General features: G+C 52.5%; 3 protein-coding genes across 3 annotated transcripts; 2 read left to right on the forward strand and 1 right to left on the reverse strand.

Moving 5' to 3' along the window:
• PROK1 (prokineticin 1) lies at nucleotides 1-4,608 on the forward strand. The gene is made up of 3 exons (XM_075442844.1): nucleotides 1-75; nucleotides 2,562-2,687; nucleotides 3,416-4,608. The coding sequence occupies exons 1-3, from the start codon at nucleotides 4-6 to the stop codon at nucleotides 3,533-3,535; spliced, it is 318 nt and encodes a 105-aa protein (XP_075298959.1). The 5' UTR covers nucleotides 1-3; the 3' UTR covers nucleotides 3,536-4,608.
• Nucleotides 4,609-7,715: 3,107 nt separating this feature from the next.
• On the forward strand, nucleotides 7,716-11,432 carry LOC104328056 (embryonic pepsinogen). Its single transcript, XM_075442839.1, has 9 exons — nucleotides 7,716-7,771; nucleotides 8,089-8,251; nucleotides 8,545-8,662; nucleotides 9,145-9,263; nucleotides 9,375-9,574; nucleotides 10,006-10,119; nucleotides 10,609-10,753; nucleotides 11,015-11,113; nucleotides 11,295-11,432. The coding sequence occupies exons 1-9, from the start codon at nucleotides 7,716-7,718 to the stop codon at nucleotides 11,430-11,432; spliced, it is 1,152 nt and encodes a 383-aa protein (XP_075298954.1).
• Nucleotides 11,433-16,279: 4,847 nt separating this feature from the next.
• On the reverse strand, nucleotides 16,280-17,830 carry KCNA10 (potassium voltage-gated channel subfamily A member 10). Its single transcript, XM_009933029.2, has one exon. It carries the CDS (start codon nucleotides 17,828-17,830, stop codon nucleotides 16,280-16,282), a length of 1,551 nt encoding a protein of 516 aa, XP_009931331.1.
• Between the last annotated feature and the right edge of the window lie 1,538 nt (nucleotides 17,831-19,368).

A 19,368-nucleotide genomic window follows, 5' to 3' on the forward strand; every position in this document is an offset into this window, starting at 1 on the left:
ACCATGGGCCGGCTCCTGCTCACCCTCTGCTTGCTCCTGCTCATCACCCCCTGCCCCTGCGCTATCATCACCGGGGTAAGTGCCCATCCCACCCCCACCCGGGACAGGGATTTTTATTATTCTTTTGGGAAAGAAGGCAGGAATTGGTGCCTTTCACTGTTTGCTTTGGTTTGGTTTTTCCCCCCCCCCGATTTATTACCTGTTTCTTCGCTGCGTGGGTGCTGTTCCTGCAGTCGGCCCCAGCCCACGTGCGTGTAAAGTCGCGCCGGTGAGCTGCTCTTTCTGCTTCTCTCCTCAGCACCCAGTCAGACCCGACATGCAGGGAAATGGGGGGATTTTAGGAAGTTTTCCAGCAGGGGAAAAAAGAATATATCTTCATGGGCTTCCCCCAGAGCACGTTCCCAACCGGGACAAGGGCTCAAGCACCCCGGATTGTCTTTCTCCCTCCCAAATTCAGAGAAATGATTAAAAGAGGGGGGAATGTTGGAATGAAAAGGAGAGGTACGATCCTTACCCTGCTGTCTTTATGGGCTTTTGGGGCTTGGCGTGTCCGAGAGCTCGGTGCTGGACCAAGTTGGATGCTAAAAGCAAGAGGAGCAGCGGGTTTTGGGGACAGAATCCGGGCTTTTGTGGTGTTTCGGGAGTCAGGATGCTGGTTTTAGCAAAGCCAGGCTTGGCTGAAATCCCCCACTTCTACCCCTGGCAGTGAAACATCTTCTATTTAAAACCAAGATGAAGCGTTTGCGTCCCGACTGCCTCTTTGGCTCCCGGCTTTTCCCAACCGATGGAAATTTTGTGGTTGACTTCAGCTGGCTCTTGGCTCCTCTTTTCCCAGCCACCCCTTGTAGTCAGACCGATTTCTTTCAAGCCCGTCATTTTTTCGCCTGGATCTCCCCAACCCCCACATATCCCCGGAGCTACAAAGCCAGGTCGGGGGGAGCAACCTCTGGCCAGGGCCAAAGAGACCCAGCAGCTCTTGAAATTATTCCCAGGGCTTAAACGACTCGTTTGGAATAACCAGAGCGAAGAGGTTGGATGTGCAGCTCCCAGTTGCCTGCAGCCCCCATCTGCCCCCCGGCAAGTTTGCAGGCGAGGGTCCATCCTTGCTGAGAGCTATTTTTTAACAGTATTTGGGTGTTACGAGGTGCTTTGGATGTTCGAGGAGAATCAGGTTCCCTTCAGGAAAGGGAAGACTCTGCAAAATCCCCTTTTTTTCCCCCCGCTGCGAGAGAGCTGCACCCCAAAATTATGCTCTGTCCTTTGCCCTCGTGTTTTTTTCCCCAGTTGCGATTTCCGCAGCTCTTCATCTGTACGAGCGACGTGGTCGTGGCTGGGAGCTCCTGGCAGAGAGGTGCCCCAAGGAGGGGGTGACCCTGGCGGGGCTGGGTGAGCCCCACTGGTTCTTCTTGTGCCACCACCCCCACGTCTGGAAAATGGGTCAGAGAAGGGGTCGAGGGTGCGATGAGCTGCTCCAGTGATGGTCAGCACAGCCCGGGGGGCAAAATGGGACCTGCTTGGTGCTCGAGGTGCCTTCGGCCACGTCTCCTCGACATCCTTGTGGGCTTTCAGGTGTGGTGGTGAGCCAGTGCAGCATTTACATCCGTGCCTCAGTTTCCCCACCCCGGGGCGGGGAGAGGTGACCGTTTCCCATTTTACACCTGCCTTGAGTGGGAGAGGCTGAGATGTTGGCGTTACTCTGCTCCCTGCTAACAAAAACCAGCGCTGGGCGTTTGCATTATTTAGCAGGTTTTACAGGCGCAGGCGGGCGATGGAGAATCCGGACAGCGAGTCGACGTGGTGGCTGCGCTGGCCCCAACGCCGCCGCTCTGACTTGGCACCGATGATGCTTTTCAGTTGGGCAGCTACAAACTTTTCCTCTGCCCTTCCCATCACCGCGTGCACGAGGGATTGCCCCTTTCATCCTGCAGACCCCCAGCACCCCCAATCCAACCCGTGGCCCAAAACCTCCCCAGCGTAACCCAAAGCGGGAGAGCTGGGAACAACAAACCCATGTCCCTTGAATCCCAGTAAGGGGTTACACCCTTGTACAACAAAGTAAATACTAATAATGATAAGAATAATGATAATAATGAATAGTCAAAACAAACTAGATATGATTTTTCTCACCACCCGATGAGCGATTTGCAACCAGTCCCCGAGCAGCGACTGCGGAACTCGGAAAACGAATTTCACAAAACTTAGGGAAAAGGCTAAACTCCCGAAAAAGGCTAAACTCCCAGAAAAGTTCACCCTCCCGGCAAAGAGCGGGTTTGAACTCACGGAAACGAGAAGAAATTATTCTCGCCTCCCACCCCGGCCAACCCCCATTCCTAAACTGAGTGTGATGTCTGTGGAATGGAATATTTCCATTGGCAGCTCCTGCACCCGGGCTCGTTGGCTGAAACTGGGAAACTGGGAAAAGTCCTTGATTTCCTAGCAACAACCGAAACCAGCAGCATTCCCGACGTCCTTCTCGTACTAACCCCAAACTGCAGCAGCTGCCGGGGGGGAGGACTGGGTCCGAGCAGGACAGGCACTAACCCCCCCATCCCTCTCCGCAGGCCTGCGAGCGGGACCCGCAGTGCGGCAGCGGGACCTGCTGCGCCGTCAGCCTCTGGCTGCGGGGGCTGCGGATGTGTACCCCCCTGGGGCAGGAGGGGGACGAGTGCCACCCCTTCAGTCACAAGGTACTGGCCCGGGGGTGCCCGCTGGGGCGGGGAGGGGGGGGGCGAGGAGCGGGCAGAGGGCACCGAGCTCCTCGCTTGGGGGAAAAGCCCCCATGAACCCCCCCAGGGATGGGGAGCAGGGGGTCAATGGTGGTGGGGCTGGGGCGCAGCTGGGATGAGCGTCCCCGAGCTGGCGCGGTGCGGCTGGTTTCAGCCTCTGAAGTGCTTCGAGCATCTCCCTGCCACCCTAAATCCTCGGGGTGCCCCGTGGGTGCTGCAGACCTCGGCTCAGAGCTGGGACCGAGCTGCCCGGCTCATCCACTTTAAAAGCAAAGCACACACCGCGCTGCTCCAAACCGAGCCGTAAACGCTCTTTCAGGCGAGGAGAAGCCCAGTTAATGCCACCGAGCCGCCCCAGCGCCGTGATTTCTGTCCGATGAGCAACCCCGGCGCGCTGGGATTAGCCCGAAGCGCGAGGCTGCCGCAATCCCTCCTCCGTGAGGATTTAGCGGCAGCGTCCCGGCCTCGGGGCCAGCGTCCCACCCCGCGCTCCCGTATTGATTTGGCGCGGTGGGAGCAAGATTGAGCGATGAGGACGCAGCGCAGGGCTTCACAGGGATCAAAAATTCATTCCAGGAATATCCCTATTAAACCCCTGAGAAGAGCCAGGGATTTTCTCAGCGCTTTGATCCCACTTGATGATATTTTTTTGGCCCTGACGCCCTCGTCTCTGCCATGTCTCTCCGCAGGTCCCTTTCTTCGGGAAGCGCCAGCACCACACCTGCCCGTGTTTGCCCAACTTCAGCTGCTCCAGGTTCCTCGACGGCCGCTACCGCTGCTCCGTCGACTTCAAGAACATTGATTTTTAGCGCGCTGCTCCCAGCTTTCCACCTGTGAGCCCCCAGTGCCCGTTTCTTGCCCTCTCCCATGGCCATCGGGTGCCTGCATAGGGCCAGGTGACTTTAAAAGTGCTTTTCCAAGGCAGGCAGTGTTGCTCTCAGCTCGATGTTACGTGCTCTGTGCCTCCCGCGGTTTGTGTCCATCAAATCTGGGCTGTGAAGCTGAGCAGCGTCATTTCAGCTGCCAGAGCGTTTGCAGGGCCGAGCCCAGTGGCGAAGGGGGCTGCAGAGACCTGGCTTCAATTATTTTCACACTTTTCGGTCATGGACAAGGAAAGACAAAAATCAGAGGGGCAGAAACTTCCTTTTGTGGGGAGTTTTAGCAGTTTCCCTGCAATTCCAACAGAATAAACCAGTTCTGTAACAATAATTCCCATGGTGATATCGCCCAGTTGTGTCTCATCAGCCTGTTTTTTCTCCAGGCTGGTGACGGATGATCTGATTGAGCAGGCAATTAAAAGAAATCGGTATCAAGCAGCTGTGGGGAGTGAAGGAATGGTTTTCCACAAAGTTTGAGCAGCGCAGTGTGCTTGGCAGAGGCTGACGCGGGGCTGGCTGGAGCCGCGTTGTGCCAGACGTGGGTCTTTGGGACGCAGGAAAATGTTTTCCAGCCTCAGCATCTGCCTGGGGTTCTGGCACCAGGTGAGGTTTGGGAGCCTCTCCTTATGTCAGTTGAATTTGAGTGGAGAATGGGATATTAAAGAGAATTAAATGTGCTAAAAGGTCTCTCAGACACGTGCTTTCAGTTCCCCTCTTAGTGGAAAAATCGCGTGTCACTTGAGCTTCCCTCCTGCGTCCTACGGCAACCCCCAGCAGTAATTAACAAAGAGAAATAAAGGAAAGAAATTAAAAGAAGAATAATCAGCATTTACAGCAAAACACCCGATCCTGGTTGCTTTCCTTTCAAGCAGAAGCAGTGCTCGAAGGCAAAGCTTGCTTTGGGGGTTTGAACGCGTGTGCTCAGGGCTGCTCCCTCCCAACCCCAATGCTGTGGGCTCTCCCTTTTTGGTGGGGTTTGGTGGATTTTGGTGAGTTTTGATGGATTTTGGTGGGTTTTGGTGGATTTTGGTGCTAGAGCAGCAACTGTTTCTATTCCTAAAGACCCCAAAGGCCAGCAGACGTACGGCCGTGGCAGACGCTGTGCAATCATGGAGAGTGAAGCCATTCAGATTTGGCATTTGATGCTGAGTGAAAGCTTCCCACACATGTGTGTTTCCCCCCCCCCCAATTATTGTAAATCTGGTGAAAATAAAGCGTTGCAACGACTGGGTTGATTTTATTTAGGTTTTTTTTACACATCAGAATTTTCACATTGTTTTTCCAAGAGAAGAATCTTGCAGTGGGGATGCTGCATCTGCCCAGGCAGGTGAGTCTGTGAGACCCGGTGGCACTGGGGACCACGGCAGAAGGGCCCAGAATGGGGTCCCATAGCAATACAGAGGGGGGGAAAAAGTCAGGGAAAAAGCACAATATTTCATAACAGTGTTAAAAAATATGCATTTTCATGGTTTGGGTTTCTTTTATTAAACTGCCTTAAGTTATTTGCTGCTTCTGCCCTTCCCACAGCTTGGGAATGTGCAGGAAGGGCTGGTATTCTGGGTTTTTTTTAGTTAATTGTTGGACATCTCCCAGTGGGAAATCTTGCAAATTATTTTCTCCCACAGAAAGAACAACAACAAAAAAGACATAAAACAATCAAACAACTTCTTGCCGTCTGCAGTTCCCGTTTCGGGGGGACTGGCCGGGCCCCGGGGCAGCACTGCCTGGTGGGAATTACCCATCTCCCGGTGGCTTTGAACGGCAGGGGGTGGGAATTTGGTGGGAAATCACTCGATTTCGGCATCATTTTATAGAGGGACACCTCCATTGCAAGAGCCGGTGCTTCTTTTTGGTTTAAAATTGCAAGTTGCAGAAGTCATGGGTAGCCCAGGGTAGGGGCGTGTGGGTCCCTGTCCGTGCTCCCCTCTCCCGCGCTCTCGCCAGGGCCGGGTCCCTGCGTGGTTTTACCTGCAGTGTAGCAGAAAAAACACTTTTAAGCTGCTTTCAAAGTGCATTCAGGGGAGTGAAACCTAGCAAATCTCATCGGTTTTGTTTTTTCTTTTTTTCCCTAGAGGTGGCAATCCCCGTGCAGGGGGAAAAACACAAGGAGCGAAGCCAAAGCTCACGTCCTGCCGCGGGGCCGGGGGGGAAAAGTCAACACAACCTCGTCATCGGGAGCACCGGGGGCTGTTTGCGTCCCGTGAGCTGCTTTGCCCCCGTGCCAAGTGCCCCTCTCGTCCTCCCGCACGTGCGTTTCCCCCCTGGCTGTTTAATGTCCTGGCTCCAAGCTGAACCGTGCCCGGCTGCAGAAGCCTGCATGGGATGGGACCCAACTGGGACATGGCTGGGGCCCAACTGGGACGTGACTGGGACAAGGCCGGGGTGTCACAAACCCAGCGCCGCTTGCCGGTGGTGCTCCTGGGTCTGAATATTCAACAACTCGAATAATTGCGTGTATGTTCACCCCTGGCACAGACCCCACCCCTCACTTCTGTCTGCAGCAGCCTGCGGTGCCCCCCGGCTTGGAGAGGGACAGCAGCCCTTGAGAAGCTGCTTAGCTAAGGGCAGGGTTGAGACTGGCCTTCGTGAGCTTTGTACATTCATATTATATGTTAATATAGATGATATGCAATTTATATTAGTTTTTATTGTTTGATTTGTTGTTATACCACACATCATATATCATATAATAAATACTATACTAATATTAAATATATACTACACTGATATTATAACAATAATATAATCATTCCTATATCTTTATTATATATTCTAACATATTTTTCAAATTTTTATATAATTTTATTATTTTTATTTATTTATTTTTATTATTTTTTTGGCTAAGAGAGAGGTTTCTGGTCCCAAAGTGTTTCTGTGCTTTGTCCTGAAGGCTTTGGACTCACCAAGACAGAACGGTGCTGTGCCTCGTTGCCTTTTTGACCACCCCAGCCCCTTCCCGCTCCTGTACAGATCAATGGGACAATTTCAGCTGGCTCCCAGCCCTGTGCTGAAAGAAACCATTATTAACTCCTGCTTTATTCCACTGCAAGAGCCGGCCCCATCGCAGCAACCCACCTTCCCCCCGCAGTGGAGGGGACCGTCCCTGCGGTGCGGGGATGGAGCGGCTCTGCCCGCAGCAGCCGCTCTAAACCGCTCCGACAGGAAATTCAGACAATAAACACAGAAAAAAGGGTCCGTGGGCTTTCCATGCTGTCATCCGAGCACCCAAATCTCCAGCTGTGACACCAGCATCTGCCCCCAAGTTTTGGGGGTCTGGGGGCAGGGGGTGTAGTGGCTTGGGACACTCTGCTCAAATAAAAGCAGCACGGAGCGGACTCCAGGACCCTCACCCCATGCCTCAGCATCGCCCCGTGTCCTTCGCCCACCGCGGCCCTCGCACGCTCCTCTCTGCGAGCTGCGAAAGGCGAGCTGATGCCTGGAGCCATTATCGCTGCGGGCGATACGGAGGCACGCGTTAGGAGTTTTAATTCTGTTTTAATGGTCCCCGTATTGCTGGGCAAACCACGCTGAGAGGGGTCAGCGTGCTGCGGGGGTCACCTTTCCCGCAGCCTGTTTGCATCCCACTGTACTAATTGGTTTTTGCAGATAATTGCAGGCACTGGAGGGTCAGTACGTGCGTATACCCCACACGCCCACCTCCCTGGGCTGTACACGCACATCGGCACCTAACGGGGCCCCTTCCCGGCCCGGCTGGGGAGAAACACCCTTAAATGGGTGGGAGGGGTCCCACTGCTACTTGCAATGGACACCAAAGCGAAAAGCCGAAGCGATGCCCGCAAACAGGCAGCGCTTGGTCGTGATGATGGAATTGGGGTGCTAAAGGGTGGAGGGTTTGGAGACGGGGGGAGCATCGGGTCCGGGGTTGGGTATCATGCTCAGCACGGTGGGGTCATCGCCCCACCTTGCCAGGTGACATCTCGCTGTTAGCCGATGTTTGCCGTGTCCTTCGGTCCCTAGGTGCCACCTGCTTGGCCGGGTGCCCGCTGGGGGGACATGGCACAGCGACGGTCCCGGCCGCTCTTGGCACCGCAGAGGGGGTGAGCAGGGGCTGTATAAACCACCGGGCGTTTGCCCTGGCAGCCCCGGCACGATGCGGTTCCTCGTGCTTCTCTGCGCTGCCTCTGCCCTCTCCCAGGGTGTCACCATGTCGGTCACGGCAGCGTCACTCTCGCGGGCCACCCAAGTCAGGGTGAAGGAAGGGGGGGGATGAGCACTCAGAGCCTTTGAATAGCTTTGAGAAGCGGAGGTGAGGGCTGGGAAAGCTGCTGCAGGGGTGTGGAGACGGTGCTGGTGCCTGATGGAGGGGCTGGTTTCTAGAGGTGCTTTGAGGTTTCCCAGAAATCCCCCTGACTCGGTTTTGGGGGAGTCCGCTGTGCTTCTGCTGTGGGATCAGCACCAATATTGAAGGGGTCAAATGCTGCAAAATCATGTCTAACTTATTTTTTCCTTGGTGCTTGTGCCAGGCTGCCCCTGGAAAGGGGGAAGAAGGTGAGAGAGGTCCTCAGGGAGAAGGGTTTGTTGCACCGCTTCTTCCAACGTCACCGCTACGACATCGGCACCAAATTCCCTCATACTTTTCCCAAGGGGACCAAAGTGGCCACTGAGCCCCTGCTGAACACCCTTGACGTGAGTACTGGCTTTGTCCCCCAGCGGTGCAGCCCGGGGGTGGTTTGTGGGACACCCGTCCCCGTGTCTGTGCTGAGCATGGACCAAACCTGGATCCTTTTACCCCAAAGCGTTCACAGCTCACATCCATCACCCCTTCCTGCCCATGATGGTGGCCCTCGACATAGCCAGGACACTGGCATGTCCCGCCCCAGAAGCTCTGCTAGAAGGAGACCATGAAGGTTGTGAGCCCGGGGAAGCTCCAGGTTTGGTTTCCTGCCTTAAAGGCAACCCTTGGTCCTGCTGCCCCACAGATGGAGTACTATGGGACCATCTCCATTGGCACCCCACCACAGGACTTCACCGTGGTCTTCGACACCGGCTCCTCCAACCTCTGGGTTCCCTCTGTCTCCTGCACCAGCCTGGCTTGCCGTAAGTAGGGGCAGGCAGGGCTCCCTGTTTCGGCAGAGCTGGGTCCAGCAGCACGTCCTGGGCTCATAACTGCACGACTGAGCCCAAAGATTGGGGTGGCATTGCCAGGGACTGGGGACCACCTAGCCAGTGCAACGAGCTGAACCTGTGGTGCTGAGTCCATAGCATCTGTGAAATGCACTGGAGAGATGAGTATTTGGGGTGTAGGACCTGCTCAGTGCTGTACTCCACAGGGTGATGTGCTTAGCGTGCAGTGCCTCAGTTTCCCCATCTGTCCAAAGTGGGTGATGGGATTTCCTGTGGATCCTTGGTTGCTGGCGGAGGGGCAAAGATGTACAGCAAATGCTCACAGCTAAATTGTTCCTGAAAGCAGGATAATAAATGGCAGGTCTAAAGAGCAATTCAGCAGGGTTCTTCCTCCCACGCTTCCCTGACGGCTCAGCCTTGCTGAAAGTCTTCATTTCTGATTTTCCCACTTCTAAAAAATCATCGGATGTTTAACCCGTCGCAGTCCTCCACCTACAAAAGCACGGGGCAGATCTTGTCGATTCAGTATGGCACCGGCGACATGGAGGGCATCGTGGGCTCTGACACCGTCACCGTGAGTGTCATGATGGCATTTCCAGTGGAGGTTCTCTGTGCCTTCTCCACCGGATTAACATCAATATTGCAATGCCTGATCCAGATCTTACAGCATCCTCCTTGTCCCTAGGTTGCATCTCTGGTGGACACCAACCAGCTCTTTGGTTTGAGCACCACCGAGCCTGGCCCATTCTTTGTCCATGTCCAATTTGATGGGATCCTGGGTTTGGGCTACCCAAATCTGGCGGCTGATGGGATCACGCCGGTGTTTGATAAGTTGGTGAATGAGAGCTTGCTGGAGGAGAACCTCTTTTCGGTCTATCTGTCCCGGTAAGCCGTGTGGATCTCAAGGGCTGGGGAAGGTAGCAGATGCATCTCATGCATCTCATTGCATTTGCTGGTGGCTCCAGCTCCTCCACTGTCTGGCTGTTGTCTCTGTGTCATGAGATGCAAAAGCTGAGGGGCTCGTAGCAGGTGGCCACCAGACTCACTGGGGAGCTTACTGCTTGTGGGGAAACCTCTCTAGTTTCCAGCCACGTGCTTCCACCACGGCTCCCTTCTTATGGGTCCAAAGGAGCTGGCACACACTGCTGTCATACCACTGCCTCACTGATGCTCTGTAATGAGGAGGGGAGAGGATGCGAGTGTGGCATCGCAAGCAGCATCTCACCCCTCAGGACACACAGCCCTGCTATTTTAAGCTACCTGCACTGAAGCCACGTAGCAAACCCTTCACTGTTTTTCTTTTCTGCGTCATCTAGTGAGACAACAGGGAGTGTGGTCATCTTCGGGGGAATCGATGAGTCTTATTTCACCGGCTGCATCAACTGGATCTCTGTCTCTTACCAAGGTTACTGGCAGATCTCCATGGACAGGTAACCAGCTCTGCTGGTCTATCTTTGTTTCTAAAGAGACCTTGGATGCATCGACATCAGAGTCTTTCCACAGGCATGTAAAACCCCACGGCTGTGGGATGCAGAAGGTTAAGGGGCCAATCACCAATTACTTTGGTAATTGCTACTCAAAACGGGGATGCTTTGTGCCTGGGACACAGCCTAGTTCTTCTCTGCACAAAGCCTGTGCTCTTGGGGGCATCTCTGGTGATGAGCAGAGCCAAATTAAGAGCCAAAAACTACTTTGCTGGGCTTGGTTGGGTCCCAACTGCTGGGCTGTGTTCAGCGCTTCGGTGCCCGTGTGTGCAGTAGAGGCACTGATACCAGCTGGCACTGCAACCTCCAAGAAGCAAAAGGCTCAAGGGCAGCACTGTGGGTTACCCAGCTTTAACTCTTGTAAAAAAAAGTTCAAAAACATGACTAAGATCCAGCTGGTTATTTAATGGCCCTGTGCTTCCTCTGTCCCCCCAGCATCATCGTGAACAGGCAGGAGATCGCATGCAGTGGTGGGTGCCAAGCCATCGTCGACACCGGCACTTCCCTCGTGGCTGGGCCACCCTCCAGCATCAGTGACATCCAGAGCGCAGCTGGGGCCAGGCAGGACACATACAGAGAGGTAAGAGCATCCATGGCTTGCTCTGCTCGCCCTGGAAGCAGCCTGGCACTGCTGAGCCCCACGCCAAGCCTGCTTCCACGCACAGGGAGGCTGCACCTCTGCTCGTGGCAAACCTGCCCTGCTCTTATGATACATCCAATGGGGATCACCATGAGACACCCCTAGTCTCTAGTTTACACCAGTGAAATCAAACTTCTTTACTCCCTGCCCTGTGAACATGATGTTTCCCACCTAAGAGCCTCTTTCCTCTGCTCTCCGCAGTACAACGTGAACTGCAGCTCTATTTCTGGCATGCCTGATGTCATCTTTGTCATCGATGGGGTTCAGTACCCTGTGTCTGCCTCGGCTTACACTGAACAGGTAAGGGAGGACCAGCTGGTCCTACTTTCAGGAGCCTGTCTCAAGGTCCTTCTACATTCCCCAGTGGCACTGGTTGCCTTGACTTCTCCCATTCCCATGGGAGATGGGGATCATTGGCCATGGGCCTCCAGAGCAATGCAAGCCCACATTTTACCATTTGCCTTTTCTTTCTCAAATGCAGAACGACCAAGGATCTTGCATGAGCAGCTTCCAGAACACGTCTGGGGACCTCTGGATCTTGGGAGATGTCTTCATCAGGGTGTACTACAGCATCTTTGACCGGGCCAACAACCGCATTGGACTGGCCAAGGCTATTTAGATCCACCATGATGCCAATGGTGCTGTGGTTTCACCATGCAACCAGGCGACAACTACGTTTTTTGACATAGCAAGAGATCCCCGAGGAATCTCTCCCTCACACATGAATAAAGCATTGATGGTTCAGAGTTGGTGGCTGCACATTTATCTGTGATAAAATTGTAAGAATTGGGAAGCTGTCATACATTTGCTGCTTTGTGGTGGCTAAGGACCATTTGCTCAACACAGTCTTGACGAAAGACTTTTGGAGCTGCCGTCATAGCCTGTAGGGGCTCAGGGGCAGGTCCCTAGGAAGTCAATATTTGCTATTTTACTGGCGCTGCATCAGGTGAGTGATTCCAGAAAACCCAAATTTTCATCCGGGGAGGATGAATTCGCCATCTCAGACAAAGCCCGTCTCAGAGCGGATCCCTGCAGACCCACAGTCATGTCCCATCAGTGGCTCATCTGGTAGCTCCCCATCCCTGGGCTCAAGGTTTGTCCCCGTGTGCCCTACATGGTGCCCAATAGCCCAAAGACATCTCAGGGCAGTGAATCCTCCAGGAGGCTGTAGCTTGGACCACCCAAGAGGGCAGGGCAGGAGATGGCTCTCACCCAATGCATGTCTTCCCATCATGAGGCTTTACAGAAGCAAATCCACAGCTGCGTGTGTGTAGAGGTGATGTCTTGTTTCAGTTTCCATAGTTTAGAACAATCCAGTTACACTTTGTTGTTTCCCCGTAAAGAATCTCAACTAAATGCCCCTTTCCCAATAGTGAAGCAGTCTGTGCTACAAGATGGTCACCAAGAGCCTGGGAACACAAGCTGGTCCTCAATTACAGTCTTTATTACTGTGCAAAAAAACCCACCAAGACCTAACATATTTATTTGATGATCACTTTCCCTCACAGCGGTCAGGACGATTCCTTCTCTAATTTTGTTTCATTCCTTTAAAGCAGCAGTTCCCATTTTTGAAAATGAAATTACCTCCATCCATATAAAACCCTATGAAAAATGGAGGCTGCCTCTTTCCTCCCAAGCAGCTGCAGTGAAAGAGCTCAGCAGGCGGCCAGGAGAGAGAGCCAAGAGTCCCTGCTGCTTCTTCATTTCTTCTGTGCTGAGGGATAAGGGGCTATTTCCATTATTTATTGATAAATGAGGTTCCATCACCGACGGGGCCCAGAGATTGCTCACCTGATGGGAACAAGGATGCAGAAGGAGAGATCCAGGCATTCAGGATTAGAAAATAATTTTTCTCTCCTCTCACTGTGCAGAAGTTGCCCTCTCTTTGAGCTGACTAGAATGGAGTATATGATGTGGGATGGTGGAAATGTGATTTATCCCCTCCCAGCTCCCTAAGCTCACCCCGCCCTGGGTCCCTCAACCCCAGCGAGTGCGAACCCCTCGTGCCCAAGCACAAGAGGGACCCAAGTCCCAATTTTGGGCGGATGGGACTTTATCTCAGCTCTATCACAGAATTTTCTCATTGTTCTGTGAAACAAGAAATGAGCCCAACACAGAGGGAACCATGGGTCCAATGATCAGCAACCCGTAGACCACCCCCTGCCAGCATGGGCAAGGCCTGGCAGGATTACCCAGGGGTGGTAGCTGTGCTTCGGTGTGTGGGATGGGAAAGGGAAGATATGTCCTTGTCCCGGGCAGGACCAACAGCCCAAATGTTGTGCCAGGAGACAGCTTCTAAACCCTCCTGGCGTGTTTCTTCTGCATCGATGCTGAGAGTCCCTGGCAATGGGTTTCCTCCATGAGAGCATCCTCCATGGCCAAAGCATCCCTTCCCACATCTGCCTTTACACATGCAATAAGAAAATAAACCAGCTCAAAGCTCCCGAGCATGAATTAGAGAGGGGTAGACACATGTGGGGACTGGCTACATCCAGGGAAATGTCTATCCTGGAGTGCCACCTCGTGGCTGCGGTGCCAAAACTGTCCTCCTGCCCACCGGGGAAGCGCGGAGATGTCTGCCTGGTGGTAAAAGGATGCTCCAGGGCTTGCTTGGAAATTTCAGCTCAAAGGAGGAGGAAGATGCTTCCAGCTGACAAATATTTCACATGTGGCTACAAGTTCCAACTTGGTCCGGGGACAAAAAGCAGCCAGGACACCTTCCTGATACAGCAAAGAGGTTTCTTGTCTTCTTTTTAGCTTTTTTTTCTGTGGCAGTGCAAAATTTCAAGTGGGAATTCAGTCTGCATGCTAAAGGACATGACAGATTGGCTCATTAAGGCTTGACTCAAGAATAGTACAGTTAATAAGAGCCTTTTATGGATTTCATTGAGCTTTGAGCTTTGGGCTTATATTTGGGAAGGTACTAAGCTGCAAATTGTATGGGAAAATGGGTTTTCTGGCAGGTTTTTATCAAGCACCAGCCGAGTGTTGACATTGGGTATTCATAGCCTGCTTTTCCTCCTCTTCCCTTTAGGTTAAGTTGGAAATCAGCTATTGTTCCTCAGAGGCTAAACGCCTCTGACCCCGTCCTCATAGCATAAATTAGGGAATCCCCTCCGACCTAGCTTCCTGCAACAGATGATGTACGCCAAGTGCTGGGGAAACCCCTGCAGAGTTTGTCCTCAGGTCACAGACCTGGAGATCTATAATGTCACATGCCTCCACCCCCACACATGATTCCCAGCTGGGGACCAGCTCCCGTGGAGCAGCACAAATCCAAGAACAAAAAGTTGAGTCCAAATAAACAATATTTTCTGCATGCTAGACTTTGAAGCATTTATTATTTTATTTGAGAATAAAGTTTACAAGCTAATAAGAATCAGGTTGTTCATCCTTCCATACAATCAACCATCCATCCATCCATCCATCCATCCATCCATCCATCCATCCATCCATCCCAGCACCATTTTGATCCCTGTGTGCTAAGGGAGCAGGAGCCGTGAAGATGCGCTCACAGCGAGCACATAGGCTGAATATTTCCCAGCCCAAACCTCCTCACCAGGGTTTCTCATGGTGACTTTCTGAGGAATAAACACTGAAAGTGCTTCAGCTTTGACAGGCTGGGAGTGAAGTTTGGGGGGAGGGCGTGCTAAAAAAAGAAAAGAATGTAAAAAGTTCAAGGTTTCCAGAGGAAAATGAGAAAGAACCTACTGGGAAATAAAAATAGTGACATGGGAGAGGTGCTGGAGAGAATTGATGGGTGAATGGAGAAGAGCTGGGGATGTCTCAGGGTGCTGCTCTCCAGCTGTCCCCACAGATGATGAGAACTTGAACACAGTGGGAGATTAAATGTCTCACAGCTCCTGCTCCTGTCAGGGATGATGGTCTGGGAGTTACAAGGGATGGGGTGAGGAAGAGGATGGGAGAGGGATGGGAAGAAACCAGGGAGAGCAGGCAAAAAGGGGGATTTGTGCCAGAGGGAAAAACCTCTCCTGAAGGAGCTGTGCTGGTCATGAGCCAGATCCATCTCCCTGGGGTGCAAACGACCTCACTGCAGGAAGACAGCCCACAAAAAGACCCCAAAACCAAAATAACAACTCCTCAGACCAAAGCCAGCACAAGCTGTGAAGCAGAGCTGGCAGGATGCGGGATTTCTGCCGCTGAGAACATCCCAGCGCACCCAGACTCACATCATCCATCAGATCAGGAATAAACAACAACAACAACAACAAAAAAATCCATCTTTTACCGCTCCTTTCCGAATGAAATTGCAAGGCAGAGATGCTGGCACGTTGCGTAACGATCGTGTGGAGCCTTTTGGAGATGAGACACCAAGTGTAACAGATGTGGGGTATAAAAGCGGATGTGTAGACACTGCGTGAGAAACTGTGGTTTTAACGCAGGCAGAAACATCCAAAAAAGCCAAGAGAAACAGTGAAGCTGGAACAAAATGTTTCTGTCGGAAGAAAACCTGCTGGCATTCGAGAGAGCGGCAAAATGATCTGTTGCTGGTTTCTCCCCTCAAAAGCGCCAAGGGAAATTTGCATGATTTAGGAAGCCAGAAGTGTCTTTTCACACAGGGAAGCCGAGCTGTCAGGAGACGTCAGCCCTCATCACTCTGTGCCCCATTTGCAGCAGCAGAAGGGACAATAAAAGCTACAAGGTCACGGTGGCTCGTCCCCAAGGGCATCTGAACACCAAACAATGCCCGAGCAGAGCATTTGTTGCAGGAGAAACCCCCTTCCCTCTGTCAGAGCTCAGTTTACCTCCAGAAACCCCAGTAGGTGTTGAGCCACCATGCCCTGGACCTTTTTTGGTGGCCATGCCACTGTGACTGGTCACCATCCCTCTCCTCCTAATCCCCTCACCTGGTGGCTTGGTTCCATCCACCACTGCCCGCCCTGCTGTGCCAAGAAAATTTATTGGGCAGGCAGAGCAGGGAACTCAGCCAGCTAAAAATATAACTTGAATTTTTTTTTGCCAGCTTTTTTCTTAAACCCAGCTCTGGGAAGTAGTCAGGCCCTCAGATCCTGAGTGGTGGGTAGGGAGGAATCGTTTAAAATGGATTAAGAAAAGCGGGGAGCTGGACCCATCTTCACCCCTGGACAGCTGGATACTACTGAGCAAAGCATTTCACGTCATTTTGCCCTTTTTTGTCCCTCCAATAAATGGGGGAAACCTCTGTATAGGGGGAAGTCCGCTCTGACGCCACGGACAGAGGAGATAAATGTCAAGCAGATGAGCATCAAATAATAAAAAACAGACTGATGGGCAGGGCATAGAGATAAGAAAGATGGTATTTATTTTAACAGCCACAGGAAATCATAGATTGAAAAAATGTCTAGAAAAAAAAAAAGCAGCAGCATATTTGGTTTAAAAAAAAAAAAAATCATAGCATGCAGATGTTTTGTACCTTACCCAGCCAATCCCACCTGACAGTGCCCAGTCCCATCGTGGCCTCGACCATCATTTTTTGGCCTTGTCTCGAGGGTAACCCCCATTGGTCTTATTGAGCGACTCCATGCTGCCGTTCCCCGTCACCACGCTGGTGAGGATTCGCTCCACCTCCCCGGGTAGAATTTGCTTCTCTTCGTTCTCTGTTTCCCTGTGGTAGAAATAGTTGAAGTTCGAGACAATGACAGGGACAGGCAGCGCAATGGTCAACACTCCTGCAATGGCGCACAGAGTCCCCACGATCTTCCCACCCAAAGTGGTGGGACACATATCTCCATAGCCAACGGTTGTCATCGTGACCACGGCCCACCAGAAGCCGTCAGGGATGCTGGAGAAATGGGACTGTGGCTCATCCACTTCTGCAAAGTAGACAGCACTGGAGAAGAGAATGACACCAATGAAGAGGAAGAAGATGAGCAGGCCCAGCTCCCGCATGCTAGCCTTGAGAGTCTGCCCCAGGATCTGCAACCCCTTGGAGTGCCGGGAGAGCTTGAAGATACGGAAGACCCTGACCAGCCGGATGATCCGCAGGATGGCCAAGGACATGTTCTGCTGCCCGTTGAGTTCGCTTTGCTGGATCAGCTCCGTGGTGAGCGTCACAAAGTAGGGGATGATGGACACAATGTCGATAATGTTCATGATGTTCCTGAAGAACTCGGTCTTGCTGGGGCACACGATGAACCGGACGAACAGCTCAAAGGAGAACCAGATGATGCAAGCTGTCTCTATGACAAAGAAAGGGTCTGTGAAGGTGCTGTGGGCTAGCAAGGTGTCTGTCAGATTCTTAGAAAGCTCCTGGGTGGACTTAAACTCCCTCTCCTCCCTGAACTCCGGCAGGGTCTCCATGCAGAAGATGATAATAGAGATGACAATGACCAGGACGGAGACCAAAGCTACACCCCTGGCCGCACTGGAGCTCTCAGGGTACTCGAAGAGCAGCCAGAATTGCCGATGAAAATCATTGGTTGGTAAGAGGGTCTCAGGGTCCTTGATGAACCCTTCATCCTCTCTAAACTGGTCCATGGCTTCATCACCCAGCTCATAGAAGGTGATTTCATCAGCAAAGACGTCGATGGGGACGTTGGCCGGGCGCCGTATTTTCCCACCGGACTGGTAATAGTACAAGATCCCATCAAAACTGGGCCTGTTCCTATCAAAGAAGTATTCATTCCTCATGGAGTCGAAGTAACGCATCCTCTTTTCTGGGTCCCCAAGCAAGGTCTCGGGGAACTGGTTGAGGGTCTTGAGCCGTGTCTCAAACCTCAGCCCAGCGATGTTGATGATGACTCGTTGGTCCCCCTCATCCATGCCCACCCTCTCCCCCACCAGATGCTCACTGAACTCAGCGGAGAACCTGGAGAAAATCGTCTCATTGTTGGCGTTTTCGCTGTTGATGAGAATTCTCAAGTTGGAGAGGAGGTTGGCGCAGCTGGGATGGCCCTTCCGTGACTGGCTGGCGGGGCTGAGGTCATTTGAATAACAGGGATCCTCCACGATCTGATCAGCGTTGTCAAAACTGACTAGTGCCACCTCCATCTCCTTCCAACTGGACACGTCCATCATACACTAATCAGATTAGCAGCATAAATCCCCGGACTGGATGCCGGCAGCTTGTGTCTTTCCCACGCTATGAGGATCTGCAAGTGAACGGACAGGGAGTGAGAGCTGAACTGTGCATATGTATCGCTTGGCTCGACTGAAAAGAACAAAACAAACCTGAGGTCAGAAAACCCTGTATTTTTTTGATGCAAACATTAATTTCATTGACTGCCAAAAGCCTTACATTTCCAGCAAGTCATTCATCTCTGGATCTTGCAAGTCTTTTGGCACGGTTTCATTATCATTGTTAAAGCTCCCAATACCATTTACAGCACCCAAGGATAAGAGGTCAGGCAGTAGCAAAGAACCCAGGTGTCCCACCCAGTCTTTCCCCAGCAATCCAATCTCTGCAGAGCAAGGGGTCATTTCAGACACTTCTGGGTGAAAGTCCAGAGTATGGAGCAGGATTTGGAGGTATTAAAGTTGGGTGTCCTGCTTAGCAGCAGCCCTTGCTTCAGCTGGGAAAGCCATTGGGTCAAATCCCAGGAGGTCCTGGGCACGTTGCAGCTGGGTCAACCGGCGTTCAGAAAGCAATTCCCAAACTGAGGGCCACAGTGGGACCCAGGGAGTGCAACCCAGGAGGAAGGCAGGTCAGGAGGAGAAGGACAAGTCCACCAGCCTTGGAGAACCCCTTTGCTGTGCATGAAGAGGGGTACGAACTGGGACCCCTAGTCTTGATCCAGACTTTGGGGCGGGCAGTGGGCAAGGTGATGTCCTCCAGAGCTCTCCTAGGCCTCTTTTGTGGTAGACCTGATGTTCCCAGCCACAGGAAGATGATGAGGGTTAAACACTCGCGTCAGTTGGAGAGTATCTTTCAGGCCATGGGTGGATTTTCTCCCAGACCAGCCCTGTCAGGAACTCAGCAATGGACACCGTGTCCCCAGAATACACCTGGGCACACATCTCCCCGACAAGTCACTGCTGTTATACTGAACTCAGAGGCAAAGTCAAAGAGGAGCCCAGGGACCCAGCCAATTTACAAAGCTGGGAAATTACCTGTCCTGCCTCAGGGAGGTGCACGAACAGAAAGAAGAGGTTAATGGGAAATGGTTCTGAGGAGATTTGCCCAAAAATGCACTTTCCAAGTAAATTCACCCCCCCTGATTTATTTTCCCTACAGCTCTTTCCCCCACAGATATATCTTCTGGACATGAGAAACCACAGAAGGACATGCAGAGCTGCTCCACGTGAAGGCCAAGGGCACGCTGGCTTTCCTACCCAGCGAAGTTCAGAGAGAAGCAGCGAAAAAACCCGAATGCCCTGGACTGCCAAGAATAGCAACGTAATTCAGGCCACGTCTGCATGGAGCAGCAGCAGCGCTGGGACCAGTCCTGTGATGGGGATGTTCTCCAACATAGGCTTTTCTTCATGCAACCAGGTGCTGGGAAGGGATCCTGTCCCTGGGGACTGAGCTACGCTTGATGCCTCAACACCCCTATTTAATTGAAGCCATGTGGGGCTCTGAAGCTTTTCCTCCCCTGTTCCCCAGAAGCAGACTCATC

Source organism: Opisthocomus hoazin, chromosome 25, assembly GCF_030867145.1.
Source record: "Opisthocomus hoazin isolate bOpiHoa1 chromosome 25, bOpiHoa1.hap1, whole genome shotgun sequence".
In the NCBI taxonomy this organism is placed as follows: Eukaryota; Metazoa; Chordata; class Aves; order Opisthocomiformes; family Opisthocomidae; genus Opisthocomus; species Opisthocomus hoazin.

What these genes read in the sequence shown, in the direction of transcription:
- PROK1 (XM_075442844.1), top strand. Translation starts at nt 4, where the DNA reads ATGGGCCGGCTCCTGCTCACCCTCTGCTTGCTCCTGCTCATCACCCCC. An exon ending in CCTGCGCTATCATCACCGGG is followed by an intron (nt 76 to 2,561) that starts GTAAGTGCCCAT and finishes CCCTCTCCGCAG; the next exon opens with GCCTGCGAGCGGGACCCGCA. An exon ending in GCCACCCCTTCAGTCACAAG is followed by an intron (nt 2,688 to 3,415) that starts GTACTGGCCCGG and finishes GTCTCTCCGCAG; the next exon opens with GTCCCTTTCTTCGGGAAGCG.
- LOC104328056 (XM_075442839.1), top strand. Translation starts at nt 7,716, where the DNA reads ATGCGGTTCCTCGTGCTTCTCTGCGCTGCCTCTGCCCTCTCCCAGGGT. An exon ending in TTTTCGGTCTATCTGTCCCG is followed by an intron (nt 9,575 to 10,005) that starts GTAAGCCGTGTG and finishes TGCGTCATCTAG; the next exon opens with TGAGACAACAGGGAGTGTGG. An exon ending in GGCAGGACACATACAGAGAG is followed by an intron (nt 10,754 to 11,014) that starts GTAAGAGCATCC and finishes TGCTCTCCGCAG; the next exon opens with TACAACGTGAACTGCAGCTC.
- KCNA10 (XM_009933029.2), bottom strand. Translation starts at nt 17,830, where the DNA reads ATGATGGACGTGTCCAGTTGGAAGGAGATGGAGGTGGCACTAGTCAGT.